This window comes from Pseudopodoces humilis, chromosome 3 (genome assembly GCF_049639895.1).
Source record: "Pseudopodoces humilis isolate 2021_Gansu_Grassland_sample_001 chromosome 3, ASM4963989v1, whole genome shotgun sequence".
Lineage (NCBI taxonomy): Eukaryota > Metazoa > Chordata > Aves > Passeriformes > Paridae > Pseudopodoces > Pseudopodoces humilis.
This window is the reverse complement of record NC_142202.1, coordinates 111402983-111420304: the sequence shown is the minus strand read 5'-3', so window position 1 is coordinate 111420304 and position 17322 is coordinate 111402983. Positions and strand designations below refer to the sequence as shown.

The window sequence follows — 17322 nt, the reverse complement described above, 5'->3', positions numbered from 1 at the left end:
CCCGAGTGGCTTGGGGCTCAGCCAGGGATGAATCCACCTCGATGGACATGGAACCAACAGCCAAAACTCCCACAGGTGGCAAGGGAAGTTTTGCCTGCAGGAGGATGGTGAAGGCAGCCTGGTCTGGTCTCTCTAGATGTGGCACAGGTTTTTTTCTCCAGGAAAGAAGGGACTTCAGGAGGAGTCGCACGGGATCAGCGTTGGGTCTATTTTATCCTTTCACATCCCACCTTCGCCCTTCACGTAAGGAAACAGTTCAAAAACAAAACAAAACAAAACAAAACAAAACAAAACCAAAACAAAAAAGCAACTGTACAACCAAGTAAACCAAGTAAACTGCAGTTATTGTGCTGTCTTAGGCAGTCAAGGAACTTAAAAGGCAAAAACAGAAAGAAAAAGAAAAGATATTTTTTCACGTGTTTATCAGTTGAGACACTAGTTTTCCCATGCCTACAAGAGTCCTCAGCAATACCAGCCTCCCAAATAAGGTCCAGGCTATTCCAAAACAGCGTGAGCAAATTTTTCACTGTATTCAGATGGAAGCTGATGACTGAAAGATTAGTGCACATTTAACCGTGGCTGATGAGAGCAACTTTTTAAGAAATTCAAGTATTCATCAGTAATCTGTTCGGTTCAGAAATACTTTTGTCATCTTTAGTTTCAAGTTTTCAGAAACAGCAAGGAAAAGGGAAAGGTCACCTGTTGTGTAAGAAAATAATATTGCAAATAGTGCTGTTACATTTGACCAGGAAAGCAAGGCTGTTCAGTTGGCGCACAACAATTTTCTCCGTTCCTTGCTTTTGGGGAGAGAAAAGACTTCAAATCACTTTCTCAAGGCATGCACCAGCAGGTTTTCCTTCTGCATGTTGTAACCCACCCCTTCACTTCTCATCCCCCACAGCAGCACAAACCCAGCAAGAATGGAATTTTCACGGCGCACTTCCAGCACCTCTCACACACGTTAACTTAAGCCTCACAACACCCCTGTGAGGTAGGTAAATATTATTATACCCATGTACAGATGGGTAAACTGTAGGCACAGAAAGGTTAAATCACTTGCCCAAGGTTACACAGCAACTTCATGGCAGAGCTGGGGTCAAAACCCAGGAGTACTGTCACCCAAAAATCTGCAATGACTTTTAGACCGTGGTCACTTTCTACGCTCTCCGTAAGAGACCATCTGACAAACACAGCATTGCACAAATCCAATTAACTCCGCGGATTACAAGGTGCCTGGCTTTAAAACAGTTCCCTTGCTGCATGTGTCCCAAAGGAATGGGGAGGGCACAGGAAGGTTTATGCTCTCAAATATTTTTTTTTTTTTTTTTTTTTTTTCTATTTGCAGGTCTTGGTTTTGGTTTGGTTTCATTTTTAGGGTTTTAATATACGACAGGAAAAGGTATCCACGTTATTTTATCAACATCACTTTCCAATTGGTTTCTGTGCATGTCTGGATATACACCGAGGTCCAGATGGTTTATGCAGATTTATTTTAATAGTCACCAATTGCCTCCCTCCTCATCAGCGAAGAGCCAGTGGAACATATGCAGTGATCTGTCATCTCATTTTCCCATTTTTCTCATTATCCCACTGTCTGAGCTTCAAGTAAGGAACAAGGGTTGAGCACAGGCAATACCCAGCACAGCAGGAAAGCTCCTCCCTTTCTTCACATCACACCTCGACAGGAAAGAGTCACCACACCGTTATTCCCGAGTTCAAACACAACAGAACAATGAAGCGATTCTGAACGTGCTCATGGAGAATTAGGTGGATTGCAACAATCTCTAGCGGTACCCAAAGATCTGGAAATGCGTTCTGCACACAGTGAAAGGTTTGCCCACGTCTATTTGGGATAGCCTCAAATCTCCTCGTTCAAACCAGGCTGAGATTCTCTGCACCAGAATACACCTGAGCTCCAAGGAAAAATAAAACCAGCAATCATAACCCTGGGAAAGCACCATCCCCAAAGCCCCCAGGGCTTGAGACAACTGCCAAAAGAACAGCATGCAAGCTCCAGCAAGCAAAGGGTCCACAACGGAGTTCACATCATCCCTACCGTCCTTCATCAGCCACCTCAGCTTCTGTGGGGATTGGCATAGACCTTGTTTTGTCATGGTTATTTGGGTTTTTGTTTTCTGGTGGGTTTTCTTTTGCAGGACCACGTTTGATCTGAACAGAACCCAGAGAAAAGCAAACCCAGCAAAAGAAGGGAAAATCCTAGGAAAGCCTGTCTCCACAATTTTCCGCTGACTCCGGCAGCTTCCAAATTGTCTCCTGCCCAAGCTGCCCAGCAAGCAGGCACTAAAAGGTTTTGCAAATGCACAGTAGTAAGTTTTCCTTTTCAAAGCACCTCTGAGCTTCAATGAAATCATGCTGGACTAACCTCAGACCACATTTTCTTCAGGAGGTTTAGTCATGCTGCAGGTGTGCGGGTGACAGGTGTGACATGCAGGGCCGGGGTGGGATAAATTGTGAAGTGAATCTTGTGTGTACAAAAATACATCTGAAGAGCACAGGGTGATTGCATTCTGAAAGTCAATAGCGATGCTCCTCATGTGAGCCACATTTTAGCAGGACATTCACTAAAGCTTGGAATTATTTTTGCCCTGTTTCATCCAGTCAGCTTTAAATAAAAATACATGCAAATGACTGCTGACTTTTGGCAGGTGCACAAAAGGACAGGGTGAAGCAGAGAATTAGCTCCAATCCCAAACACTGAAACTATATATATTTACACTTGAAATGGGTGTCTCACTTGCATTTTGCACTGGTAATTATTCACTATTGGCTCCTCTTCTGCAGTTCAGGTTGAATTTGCTGCAGATGAAGAATGCCTCTGGTGGGTGGCAAAGCATGACAAGGGCATGGGCAGGGACCTTGTAATTCCTGTGTTTCCACTGTTGATTTGGTCTGGTCTGAATGATTCCTGTCTCTGAATTAGCTGCCTATGGATGTGTAACACTATCACAGTAAACATGCCATCCATCTGACATGGATGGAGGGATGGATGGCTTGACATCTGAGCCATAAAAGTGATGCAGTTTGCAAAACAACCTCAACAAAAGGAACAAAGTGAGCTGAAAAATAACTTGTCCATTGAATCAGGCAGAAAACAGAAAAACACCAGATCCGAGCTGACGTACTCCACCACTTCCTGCATCCTGGTCTGTGGCATGGAGTTATATCTTCATCAGGAAATAAAACACTTCCAGGATCCATTCTGGCCATGAAGCCAACTGAGTAGTGCTGGCCCCATCCTGACTCCTAAAATCTTCCACCCCTGATATGGAGCAGCTGCATCCAAACTGCAGACTGGGGATGGTCTCTGGTCAATGCCAAAGCCTGGGCAAGCTGTGCCTGAGCCCAGGGCTCCTTGGAGTGGATCAAAACCATGCCAGGGAAGGTTTGAACAATAACAGTCGGGATGGTGGAGCCCTTGTGCCTTGGCATTGCCCTGGCATGGCACAGTTGGCTGGTTTAGATGATCCCAGAGTGAGTCCAGCACCACAAATGTGCCAGAGAAGTTGCCCACGGATCTTGTGATGTGAATAAATACAGGTTCAACCTTCTCTACAGCAGTTTGAAAAGCTCCTCATGCAGTATCTTCTGGCCAGAAGGTGAAATATGGTTTAAAAAGGTACCAGGGAAAAGCTGAGGAGTTAAAATCCAAGTGAAAACCAAAGAAGTTGCTGACCAACCTGCAAAAGTGCACACCAAAAAATCAAAGGGAAAATTAAAAAAAAACAGGAGGAAAGGATGAGACTCTTAGCACTGGGATTAGTACCAATAGAGAGCTGGGGTAGTTTTCCACCCTGAGCTTTTGGCTTGGCAAAAGGCGCTGTTTGGCAACAAGATCACAGGTAATCCCAAAAGGAAATGGTCACCACCCCAAACTGTCCATCAGGAACATGTTGGGAGTAGTGGCAGAGCACGTGCTTTACGTTAAGGCTGTAATGAAGTCCTGGAAAAAGAAAGAGTTCTTCAGGGACGACACAGGCTCTCCCTGGGAATACTTTGCTAAATGATGATGCAGAAGGATATAATTCAAAGAAAGGAGAAGCAGAGGCAGAAAGTTTATGCAAGTAATGAAACAGTCTTTACTCGCAGTGGAGGCGCCTGTCTTTGTTGTTATCCACACTACGAACCACGAAGGAGGAGGACTTTGGAACAGGGATTTGTGTCAAGCCCTTGGTTAAGCTGGTTTGGTTGTGAGAAGTTAGCACTGCATTGAGAAGTAAGGACACTTCCAGAGTGTTTGCCCCTCCGCTTCCGGCACGGGGCGGAGGCGACGGCTGTTGGTGTGGTGGTGTGGAGTAAGATCCCGTTCCTGAGGGAAGGCAGGCTGGAGTTGCTCATGAGAGGCAACACTGAAGGGTCTCCTCCTCCTGGCACCTGGTGACTGTGCCTTGGCTCCTTGTCACTGTCCTGGTGGGAAGGGTCTGGCTGTTCAATGGGGGTCAGTGATCAGCACCACATTTCCAGACCTCAAGGTTGACGAGTTTGGGGTGCAGGACCTTCTTACGGTGCTTTTGAAAATGAGAATGCCACCTCCTGGAAAAATGGTCCCCAAGGAACAGCAGGGTTGTTTGCCATCCATTCCTTTCTCATGCTTTTGCCACAAAAATGCAGATGTGAGGAGGAGAGCTCTTCATGCAACGACCAAGGGGAGCCTTTACATGGAGTATAAGGTCAAGATAAGTCTACACTAACATTAAAGGCAAGTCAAAAGAAAGTTCTGGAGGGAGAAATGCAGGTCTGTAGCTGGAGGATGGGCACCTCCGTGTTTTTAGGACTCAGCAGGTGGAGACAGTTCACTTCACAAATTACCTCTTTTTATGGAGACAGCACACTGATCAGGGGAGAAACAGGGTGAAATGTTAGTAGGACACTTGAGAAGGGACTGGCTGTGAAGCACAGACAATGGAGAAGGGAAATGAAAGCTTTTCACAAATATATATCAGTTCATGTGTATATATATATCTATATATGTATTTATGTGCACAGCAAACAAGGGACTGGGGAGTTAGATAGGGGATGACAAGACCAAATCCCTCCCTTTGCATGAAAATGTGACCATCACATTGGTTGTAATCAGAGCCCAGAAACATCTGCCTGAAATGGAGTTTGACTGGGAATTACAGTACCAGTGACAATTTGGCTTTGTATAAACTTTGCCGTGTGTCTATAGTTTGGCGTGAAGGAGTCCTGCCCTCCTTGAAAGGGACAGACACCAGTTAAAAGTTTCCTTTACAAAACAAAATTAAACAACTGAAGAAACCCCAACGTTTTCTCAGAACACTGCAAAGGATCACTGATTGAAAAAAATGTTTCTCTTCAGGTATATTCAGGCGAAGAAAGCATTCAGCTTCTTTTAAACTGTTATATAAAATTGGTACTAGTTTCTTTAAATATTATCATAATTAAAAAAACCAACTGATTCCTGAAATTAAAAAAAAAAAAATCATAATCATAATTAAAAAATATCCCCCCATGCTGATCTTCTCTTCAGAATAGGTCAGCATGGGAGTTTTGCACCCTAGACAGTTACAGTATTTCTGGAATAAAAAATTGCGATTACACACAGAAAATACTACAGCATTCACTTAAAAATATCTCATTTTGTTGTTGTTGTTTTTCCCCTCCCAAGTAGAGGGATGGTGGGATTGAAAAGATGCCCTGAAACGGGAATATTCCTTTAAAGGAGCAATACTCTCGAAACGGAAAAAAAAGGGTGTCGGATAGACGCAAACCCGGTGATTCAACTCAAAAAAAAAACGAAACCCAAGAGATTCCAGCACAGAAACAGAATCCGAGAGAGATGAGAATGTTCAGACACCGAGCGGGTTATTTGGAAATGTCAAGACAGCCCCACACAGCCCTTGGCGGGGCCGTCTGGGCTTTGCCAGCATCGGAGGTGGCAGCATCTCCTGGCGGTGGAAGGCTAAGCTAAACCACGGCGCTCTCGCTACGCTCTTGGATTTCCTCTGGTTGTTGTTTCTCGCCATGTACTTACAGTAGAGGGTGACACGAGACAGTTTTTATCAGCAGTTCCCCACATGTAACCGAGTCGAAGAATTTTCTCAGCTAAGTCACAACAACAACATCAACAAAAATACAAAGCACCAAATCATCTCGAGACGTGAGTCAGTTTTACAGGTTATTACCGTTTGAAGAAGTTTTGTTGGTTGTTTTGTTGTTGTTTGTTTTTGTGTTTTTGTGTTTTTTTTTAATCCCGACTTTTCATGTTTTGTTTTCCTTAAAAACAAAACAGAAACAAAACAAAAAATCAAAACCCAAAAATCCCCAAAATGGAACGAAAGATGCTTTACAATCACTTTAAGGCTCGCACTGAATGAGACATGACAGGTCTTACACGAGATTACAAATAATACATGTATGCCTTTCACAGCCTTAAAATGATACAGTAGGTCAAATTATTTTGCCAGTCACTGATCAAGTATTGTGCCTTTAAATTGACTCGCTTTTTGCTACCATGCTGAGTTTTATTATTACTGAAATAATTATTAGATATGTGGAAATGTACTTTCGGATCATGTTTTTGGTTTATAATTTTGATAATTTCTTATTTTCCAGAAGTCAAGGTGGCAGGCCTTATTCTGGGCTCAGACTGGTTGGTATTTGCTCCACTGGAGACAGTGGGGCCTTAGCACGAGCAGTTGTTAGGAACAAGATCAGATCCTGTATTTTCACACTGATCTGGTACAATCCCACCTTTGTACAGGGTCCATTTCCACGAGGGAAACGGTTCCAGGGTGGGGTCACCTTTATAACATGACTCGGTCAAGGCTTGACCCAATGGTGTTATAAATTCCTTGCCAGATTATCTTACAGTCCTGATTTTGTCTTTCAGATGTTGGAAAAATCAAACTCCATTGGGGTTGTCTTGGCTTTGCTTTCTTATCTTTGCTTTCTTATCTTTAGACATTTGGAGGTTTTTTTTCCGCTAAATCAAATAAAAGCAACAGGATTTAATTTTTTTTCATACATTTCTCTCTTTTTGTTGTTGTTGTTGTTAATTTTTTTTTTAAATTTTAAGGTTGGCATTTCAGTTGGATGGTTGGTTTTTCTTTTGTTTTTTCCTGGCATATAATCATCAAAGAGTTTTGCATGAGAAAGGTGACAGTACTTAATGAAACTCAGCACCTAAGGGCATAAGGCAGTTGTAGGTTTGTTTGTTTGTTTTTTTTTATATTTTTCAATCAGCACCAATCCCATAAATAATGTTCTACACTTGGTGTACGATATAAAACTGATGTGGAGATGCCTCCTTCTCCACCTGTGAATCCTAGGTGTGGAAGTTGAAATACTGTTTCTTGTGTGTAAAAAACAAAAGAAAAGTTTTTCTTTTTGTTTTTACTTACAAAACATAGAGAATATCTTTTTTTTTTTTTTTATACATACAGCAACCAGAAAGAAAGCTTATCTGAAGGTTTGTGTTTGTTTCATGATCTGTGTTTACCGTAAACAAAAATAAGGTCCCCTCTTTTACTTTTGCTTTAAGGAGCTTTAAAGTGAAGATTCATATTGTAGCAACTCATATAAGAGAGGTCCATCTCTATACCTAATACCTACAGCTGTGGGGGTGACATACTGGAGGATGTTGATAGTTCTTCTTAACCTCCTGTCTACAAAATGAGCATCCCAGGCAGGATATCTTTTTCTTGGGATGTCAATCTTAATGAGAGGCCCCTCGGGGGGGTAGGGTCGCCCAGATGGAGTAGATGGTACCATTGCTCTCACCTGGAAAACGGGCAAGCAAGTGTCAGCTGTGAGTTCCTCCTGTTGCTCCGTGACCGCTCTGGTGGGCGTAGCCTGGGCCCCCCGGTACCCAGGGGTTTGGGGCGCCATGGGCTCAACATCGGGGGGCAAAGGAATGCCCCAGAGCAGCTCGGCGCAACAGGAGCTGGCAAAGATCTTAGCTCTTGGCCCCATGGGATGCAGCACACCATAATATAACAGCATCAAAGCTATCCCAGCAGCAAAGCTAAGAAAGACACAACACAGTGCTGGCACGGCATAGGAGTCAGTGGTGTCAGGATCTCTGTAAAAATACCAAAGGAGCGTCAAGGCAGCGTTCTCCGTCAGGACCACCGTGTAATACGCAAACATTCGGTATCGAGTCCGCCCTTCCTTGACATTAAACCAGCAGAAAATGTACACAATCCCTACCACCATGTTGAAGAGGATCTCCTCCCACTTAGACATGCAGAAATCTGTCCCACCATGGATGATCCAGAAAGCCATGGCACACCAATGGACCACTACAAAGATCCCAAAGTAGAGCTGGAAGATGGAAGCAAAGAGAGCAAAAGAAATAACTCGGGATGAGATGGTGAAGAGGCGCCAGAAGAGATGGATGAGGGCCCCTCTGTAGCTCATACTCTTCTTGTCGTCCCTAGAGTCCCGAAGAAGCTTGTGATAGGAGGCTAGCACCCAAGCCAGGGACATCAGGGAGGCCACAGAGGACACACCTGCCGGAAGACACACAGATCCACTGAGTTAGACAGGAGCTTTGGTGGAAAACATCATCTGCTCACTAAATTATTGCATCTGGGGCAGGCTCAGGAGCCTGAAGGTTCAACTCACGTCAGGTTGTCCTTACAGTCTGGAGGAGAGAAATACAGAGATATCAGTGCTGGAATTGGAAATGGTGTCGTATTCAGGAGTCCTCTGACTCCTTGTCCTTATCTCCCTGAGACTCTGGATCGGCCACCCCACCCCAGCTGTTCCAGTAGGGAACAGCCTCTGTGCTCATCCTGACTGGATTCACATTTGGGGGGCTTGAAATCCAGATCCCATCTAAATGCTGAAGCCTGAGTGTGAAGGTTACTTTCTTGGAGAGCAGAATCTCTCTTGGAAAGCACCACTGCAAGAGCAGGACACCTGTATTTCCCTGCAACTGCATGGATTCTTTTTCATTCTAAATACTTTTATTTAAGCAACTTTCCCAGTGATTCTGCCTTACTCAGGAATCCCCATTTGCATTTTCATTTCAGAAAAACAGAGTTTTTGTCCTGTGCAGATAAACATATGAATCCAGGGAGCATCAAGACTCATCAATACCCTTGGAAAGAGTCCCAAAACAAAGGATCTAGTCTCTCCAGCAAATCCCCTGCCTTGTTCCCAGGATGGACCCAAGACCTACACTGGAGATATCTCTTCTCCAGTCTTGTCTCCTGGCTGGAGCACAAATCAAAGTCACAGTCATGTCAGGGAGGGCACAGCCTGCACCGGGATCACCTTCAGCTCCCAACACATCCCCCTGCACCCCTGACATGGGGCAGAACACCCCATGATACTCCAAAGGGACTTGGTCTTATTCTCCATCCCAACCAACACTTAAACAATTTATTTCCTCCAGAAGATTAAATAGCCCCACTGCACTGGAGAGGTTTTTAAAAATGTAATTCCATTGATTATCACAAGGGTAGATTGAACAAGTCATGGAGCAAAGCATCCCAATAAAAATTAATTGGGAGGTTCCTGGGAAAAGAAAGAGCTGCTGGCATCTTATTCATTTTCCCCCACTGCTGCTCACTTGGACAACTGTTCTGCAGGTGAGGAAACAGATGATGGACCAAAATCCATTCTTGGGAAGCTCAGTAATTTGGTAGCTATGGTTGGATTGGGCCTTAGCCAAAGATTTATCTAGGAACATAACATGTAAAGTCTAAAGGAAAAAATGGTTCCAAAGAAAACAATGATAAATGCACCTCCATTTCTGATGTGTAACTGAGTGGCTGGCCTAGATCTTATTTGGCTTTTATTTCTTTAAAAAAATCCAGGGAACATCTTGCTGCAGCTGCTCAGAGGTAAGAAGGTAAAAATGCCTGAAAAACCTAAATTTCTTCTTCTCTTGTTTTCTTTTCTCTCTGCTCACAGGGGCCTGACTTCCATAAGAATGTAAATAAGGTCCACTGACTCCTCAGACCTCACTCTATAGAATTAATCTTGGTTTTGAGGAGCCAACCCCACAGTTAGGCAGGGTTAGTTTTCCCTCTTTCCAACCTATCCATGTCTGGAGGAGAGATCATGGAGGAGAAGGCCAGGAAGGATGGCAGACTCCAATTCTGCCTTCACTGGAATTCTCATAGCTTACAAAGTCCACCAAAACTATACCTTCTCATCAGCTCTCATTTCCCTCTGAATCCCTTGTCTTTGGGCTCAAATGTGCATTAGAATTTTAGACTGAATTTTAAAAAACAACGAAGAGCAAAGCAGTAAGAGCAGTGGCCTTATCCATGAGGGAAGCTTTAAGCCACCAGCTTTAAGAAAATCACAGTTTCCCCCGAGTTCTAAGTCACTCCTATGAAACACTTGCACATAGGACTTGGGGATTCCAGCCACAGACTCACAGAATGGTTGGAGTTGGAAGGAAGCCCTGGAGATCATCCAATCACTCTGCCAAGGTAGGATCACCTGGAGCAGGTGGCACAGGAACACATCCAGGTGGGTTTGGAATCTCTCCAGAGAGGGAACCCCATGCTCTCCCTGGGCAGCTGTTCCAGTGCTCTGCCACCCTCAGTGTAAAGAAGTTCTTTCTCATCTTGAGGTGGAACTTCTTGTGGTTTATTTTATGGCCACTGCTCCTCATCCTGTCACTGGGCACCCCTGCAAAAAGTCTGGCACATCCTCTGACACCCTTTGGAGGTATTTATATGGATTATTGAGATCCCCTCTCAGTCTTCTCCAGACTGAACAGGCCCAGCTCCCTCAGTCTCTCCCCATATTGGATGGAAACTTTCAAATATGAACACCCTCATACTCAAGCAGATGTAAATTAGATTAATTTTGAATGTACAAGATGAGTTACATTTTTGGTAGACTTTATTAAAAGTTTTGGAAGGATGAGTCATGCCACAAAGTTTTGTTATGTATGTAAGTACTGTTTGTTGCACTATCTCTTGGCTATTCAGTTTAAAAACTTTCCATGATTAGCAAGGAAAAAATATGTCATTTATTGTCTTATTTTAGTGCTGTTTTACTAGAAACTTGTACAGCATTAGCTGTACCTGTACAGGGAAACTCAAGCAGCACCAACCCACAGGAGACAAATGTGTCACCCTGGATTAAAAATGTTTCTGTTGGGCTCATTTATTCTAGAAAAGAGAGGGGAATAAAATACACCCGAAACAATCCCCCAGTTTGCACATAAAGGCTTTACCTAATGTTTGCAGGGCAGAACCCTCCACTAATCACAGCCTTTGCTGTAAATTGCACAGAGCTGTCTCGGAGTGCGTGTGTTGAGTCACTGGCACGGCACCCGGGCTGCTGACAGTCATCTGAACGTCTCCTCCAGCCAGCAGAGAGAGGCAGACACCCCCAGAAAGTGATTCAGCCTGTCCTGACATCCGTGTGTGGGACAGGGAGGGGTTGACTCATGCTCCCAAGGTGTCTGACTCCATCCCTTGCCAGGGGACGTGCGAGCACCAGCAGTCAGGCGGGATGAGTCCCCCCTGTACAGAACAGCTCATTGTCTCTTCATCTGCACCAAGATCTGAGGGAGGTGATGAAGGATCTCTGGACACTTTGACATATTTTTGCTCTTGTTTAAAAGTTCCCAAGTCTCGTGTTGAATGTGAATTTTGGCACCTTGGTGACGAGCGGGATCTGGACCTGGGTGTAAGAGGGGAGATCTGTAGGTGGATGTCAGCAGGAACCACAGAGTAATGTAAAGACTTACATCACTCTTACCTCTTGCTGTGTTGGCACAGAAAGTATTCCCTGGCTCTTTCATACAGACCTAAATGACACAGCACTTCTGTCATCTTGACCACAAATTTCCCATTCCCAACTTTCCCTGTGGCTTCTAGCCCGTGACATCTTCATACAATTCACAGTTCTCACAGACTGTGGGATAAACTCTCCCTGTTTTTCCTCCCACCTTCTCCAGACCTTATTTCTAAGCAACTGTAGAAATCTCTTCAGTTATAACTAAAACAAAAAGTCCTGAAAAGTTGGATCACATGAGCAGTAATTTTTAATTTTGATTCTGACTCTTGCACGTGGTAACTGACGCACCTTCGTGGAGCACAAGTAGGTTTCAACTCCCTTCCAAGGTTTGTTTATCAAAGGGATGAGGTTGGGTAAACACTGAAGTCACTTCAAAAGAAGCCCACTCCCACTCTTCCCACTCTGTTCCCAGTCTTGGGAGCGGAACATCCCCACCATGCACAGCCACCTCTCTGTAGGCATTCTGGAGCCAGGAGGAAATCAGCTCCTATGGGGCTGGGGGGCTCGTGGTGGTGGCAGCTCTGTATCCCACCTGCCCACAATGAGTCAGAGGGGCACAGACACCGTCAAGGAATCCCTTGAATGACACAGCACCCAAAATAATCCCCCAAATTCCTTTAGGAATGGACCCTGAAGTCCCTGCAGTGAGACATCTGCTCACCTACATTCACCATGGGGAGGGAGATCTCTGTAATGTCCCATTTGACAGATGAAGCACCAAGATTTGAAGGACTTACCCAAGATCTGGTATAAAACCCAAGCTAAAGCAGGAAATAGTTCTCCTTCACATCACAGTGCGCTTGACAAGACATTTCAGACAGGATTCAGCTCCTACTGAGGAGACTCACCCCAGGCTGTCCGTGGTTAAATGATGTCTCTTTGCTCAAAGGAGGATCAAAGCCTAGTGCAACCATCACAGGTGGGAATCCAGCAACGTTTGAGATGCTTTAGGATATTCCAGACTGCCATGTGGAGCTGGCAGATGTGACAAACTTGCATACAGAGGACAAGAACATTTCTGAGCTGGGAGCTGGAGTGAAGGAAGGTACTCAGGGCATTTCAAATGACACCAGCTGAGACTCAAAAAAAATTTCTGCCTTTCTCAGGGGAGCTCATGATCCTTCTTCAATGATAAACACGTGGCACAGGAAAATGTGCAACAGGAAATGGCGCAGAGAGATGAGAAAGCAGTGGGAAATAAGGCAGGTGTATAAAAGTTAAATTTCTGAGAATGTCAGACCAAGGAATAGATTCTCTGAGAAGGGAAACAAGAGCTGTTGCTTTGGATCATGAAGACATGAGTGGACTTGAGTAAAATGCAGACAGTGATCTGATGCCTGAGGAGAGGAGCCTGAACCACTCAGACTTTAAGGAAAACTGCTGAAGCTCACAGGAACACCCTGAATTTCACCCTGGTTTGTTTTGCCTCCTCTGGTTTGTACCCATGGTCCAGAAAAAGAAAGGTCATCTCAGATTTTTAAAAAAGCTCTTTCGAAAAAACCCCATCCACACAAAAGAATGAAAACAATGACTCCCCTTAAATTGCCATTGCTGCTTTTAAAGCCTAGGAACAAAAACAGCTCAGGGAAAGCCATCCCTGTCTATCTGGCCTATTCCTGCTATGCAGTTGTGCAAGGTTTTACAGCCAGTCTAACAGAAAAAATCACACACACAGATGAATATTTAAAATGAACAATATACCCATCTTGGCCTTACTCAGTGTTGTCCAGCTGAGGAGAGAGGATTTTCATAGGGGTAGGTACAGTTCCCATCACAAATCCAGCTGCAGGTTGTTGGCTGCCCGTAATTTGGATGCAGTTGCTGTAGCACATTCCCCGAGTATTTAGTGTGGTGCCTGTCCCTTTAACAGGGACATGAAAATGATGCCTAAACAGTGCTCTATTTCTTTTTTGACATTAATTCTCCTTAAGACTCCACTAAAACAAAATGGGAAGATACCAACGTTTCTCCCGGGTGAGCGGGATGGCAAATATTGAGCGTGACACGAAACCTTCCCTCAGCCCCTGTGCAGAAGCAGCTCTTGCTTAATGCCAAGTGCCACGTTTCAGTTCATCTCCATCCCTGGCTGGCTGCTCAGGCCCCTGTGCTGTGAACCCTGTTATCCTGTTTTCCCCTTTGGGTGGCATGTTCCTCCCTGAAGCTCAGTTGGAGACGAGGAACAGGCTTTCATTTTGATGCACACAGAGTGAAAATGCATTTATACACAAAAGAGATCAAGCCAGATCCTGCTTTTGTAATAACAGGGCCTGAAAGTCACCCTCCCTTATTTTTTAATCTGACTTAATTTGTTTGTGTTAGAGTAAAAGGGGTCAGAATCAGACCTCAGGTCTGATTTTTATTGTTTCCTGATGGATTTTGATGCTTGATCTTTCTTTATTCTTCCCCATCGGAGGAGGGAATGACTCGTGTCTTTTTTCCTTTGTTTTCCCTCTTTGTCTCTTCGAACATGGAAAAAATGTGGAACATTGCCAGTATATAAATATTAAAGGGCTGCACAGACCATTTTGCCACTCATTTTCCTCACTGGATTTCAGGACACTTCCTTAAACAGTTTCTCCAGTGTGTCACCAGTCCAGTCTGGCAGATGAGAACTACTCCACCTATTGTGGAGACAATGCAAAAGTCTGACCCAGGACTGGCCTCCTCACATTTATGTGACATCTCTGTGCTCTGCCAAGAGCTGGAATTGCCAGGGATGAAAATCCAGATCGTGACACTGGGGAGACTGGGAAGAGATATCACACCCGTGTCCTGTCCTTTGCTCTTTTCTCACAGAAAATATTTTGGTTTCATCAGGCAAGGGGTGGATTTCACATCCTCAACACCTGCTCCCTTGCTAGGGAGATCCTCTGGGACCTTCTTCCAAGGGGTATCACATCCCTATTGTCCAGGATCCAGCTCACCTGGACACAGCATCACAATTCCATAGGAAACAGAAAACTGCTGATGACTGGGAAAGGCAGGAAACAAAGGTAACTCCTTTCAGGGACAGATTTCCAAGTAGGTCTGGATAACGAGAAAGTCTTCTACCACCAAATCCCACTGGAGTCCCACACAAGGCTTGAGTTGAATTTCTGTACAGGATAGTCCATGTCCAAGCTGGCACAAGGAAAACTCTTCCAGATTAGACCAGAGGCACCCCTGTGTTCCCAAACCTTTCACTGTGAGAAAATCCATGCCAGGGCAAGTCCACAAAAGCTCGCTCCCATGGAGAGTTGCCCTCCTGCCCCTTGACAGTTAAAGGCTGGCTCATGTCCTGAAACGATGCTTCCTAAACCCTTCTCCTTTTGCTAAATTAAGATGTCCTCAATGACCCCGGAAAAGTTGAATCTCTCCTTAGTTCCTCCCCCAGCCCTTGCTGCAGCACCGCCTTGAGGAAGCATCCATGGGGTCACCAGGGATTGTGTTTCCAAAGGCCTTGCTTTCTCCCCTTTCATCCTGCTGCCTTTCAGCTGTCCCCAGTGCCCCCTTTTCCCTGATGCAGGAAGAGGTGACCGGCCACACTCATCTGATCTGTGCTCTCATTATCTCGGCTGCTTCTGTCGTGTCCTATTCATGTCCTCTGTGAACTCGGGCACTCCAAACCAGCTCCAACCCTGCAGCCATCGAGTCTTGTGTCTCCTCCTGGATGCAAGCCAGAGACTGAGCCTGCTGTGGGAGGCACGAGCACCCCGGGCCAAGCAGAGATGGGATAATCCACCCTCTGTTTGGGATTGTCCTTGAATGACCTCAGTGAAGTGTCAGTCTCCTGTTCAAAATGTTGGCCATCACCCACCACATCAGGATTAGCAAAGCCTCCCCACTGTTCCAAAACCCTCTGTATGAAGAGGCCCCATCCATCACGTGCCTCAGTGTTTATTTCACCCCAGGAATTCTGTCTGAGACATGGGATGAGTTGTGTGGAAATGCCCGTCTCTCCATGGACTCTTCCTGGTGAATCATGGAATGGATTGAGAGGGAAGTGTCCTTAAAGCTCACCTCGTTCCAACCCCCTGCCATGGGTAGAGACACCTTTCACACTCTCAGCTTGCTCAGATCCCATCCAGACTGACCCTGAACACTTCCAGGGGTGTGGTTCAAAGTGAAATAACCAAAGAACATGGTAAGAGAAATAGTCAGTAACAGTGGTTTGGCATCCACCAACTCCCCACAAGAGCTCAGAGGGGAGCACTGAGTCTCAGCAAGGTGAAGAGAAGAGAAAGGAGGATTGCTGAAACCTGTTCCTGGCTCCAAGATAAGCACAATAGCCCACAGTGGCTCCTGCAGAGCAAAAGCTGAGACCCCACATGGTGTGGGCATATTCAAGTGACACAACACAATGAATTTATACCACTGAAGTCCAAGCAGGTAAAACAAGTCCCCAACACCCTCCTGAGGTGAGGAGCGTGCCATGGTCAGTCAGAGGACATGCTAAAACAGCCAGACAGAGTTACCAACAGCCTCAAGTGGAGAAAGACAACATACCTCTGTTAAATCATTGAGAAGAAGGCTGGTCTCAACAGGCCTGTGTGTACACAGCCCTCATCAGCATGAAAGGCCACTTCTGCTTTCCATAGCAGCCTTTCCCCTTTCCCAGGATGCTGACTGCAGGTATCTCAGGTTTTACCTATTTATGAAGGGAAAGAAGCTGCTGACACCTGTTCCAGAGCTGGAACATTTCTGGCAGCAACTTAGGGGAAATCTCAGTCCCTGTCTAAGCAGAGATCCACAAACAAGCCTCAAGTCACTTGGCTAGCTGGGGTCTTTTTGTCACCACAGATCAGCTCATAAAAACCAGCAGAGAGGAGAGGAACACATGGGAAGAGAGCCTGCTGGTGGTATCTGAGCCCCAAATGAGAAACAGGATTAATTGTTGACCCTGAGCCCAGCTGGCAGAACCTGCCATGCCCATCCTGTTAAAATCCCCCAGGAGCTGTATCCAATCTGCCCAATGGGAATGGTTCCTGGACTATGTGAATTTGTTTTTTTGTGCCTGGGGAAGCATTGGGAAAGGGCTGTCAGGCAAAAAAAACTCTACCAGAGACCAATTTAGCACAGTCACCTGAGTGCCAGTGCTCGGGCTCCAACACTGTGTTACAGCTATAGACAAAATCTGATCACAGCCCTCTGTTTATCACAACCATGGTCATATAATCCCTTTCATCACCTTAAAAATAATGTGGGAGACCTTTGGTTCAACTCCTCAATGCCTGGAGATGAAGCTTCTCAGATTATCAGATTTTCCAGGTTGGGCAGAGTAAATCAGTCCAGGTGGCTGCTGTGTCTGGACAGCTCTGGGGAGCCCAGGCATGGCAGGTAGAGCTTAGGTAAAGTGTAATACAGATGTGGGGACAGCTTTCTGACAGAAAAAATGTTATTTTAGCAGGATAGGGTAATCCCTCCAGGAATCTGGTCTCAGCTATGCTCCCAAAATTATACCTGAGGAAAATGTCAGTGTGAGTCCACTGCTAGAACCAGAGACAAATACTGCCTTCTGCAGAGCAGCCTCTTCTGAAACAACTCCACCCAGCCACCAGAGCCTCTGATGGGACTCTGATGGTGGAGTTC

At 45.2% G+C, this 17322-nt stretch overlaps 1 protein-coding gene across 1 annotated transcript in view; it reads right to left on the bottom strand.

Annotated features, from left to right (window-relative positions):
- Positions 1–7527: 7527 nt before the first annotated feature.
- The window catches only part of XKR6 (XK related 6), a 166241-nt gene continuing 156446 nt past the window's right edge, over positions 7528–17322 (bottom strand). Inside the window, exon 3 of the mRNA XM_005528792.3 lies at positions 7528–8492. Coding sequence (XP_005528849.2) covers positions 7528–8492 — 965 coding nt within the window. The remainder of the gene's footprint in view (positions 8493–17322) is intronic.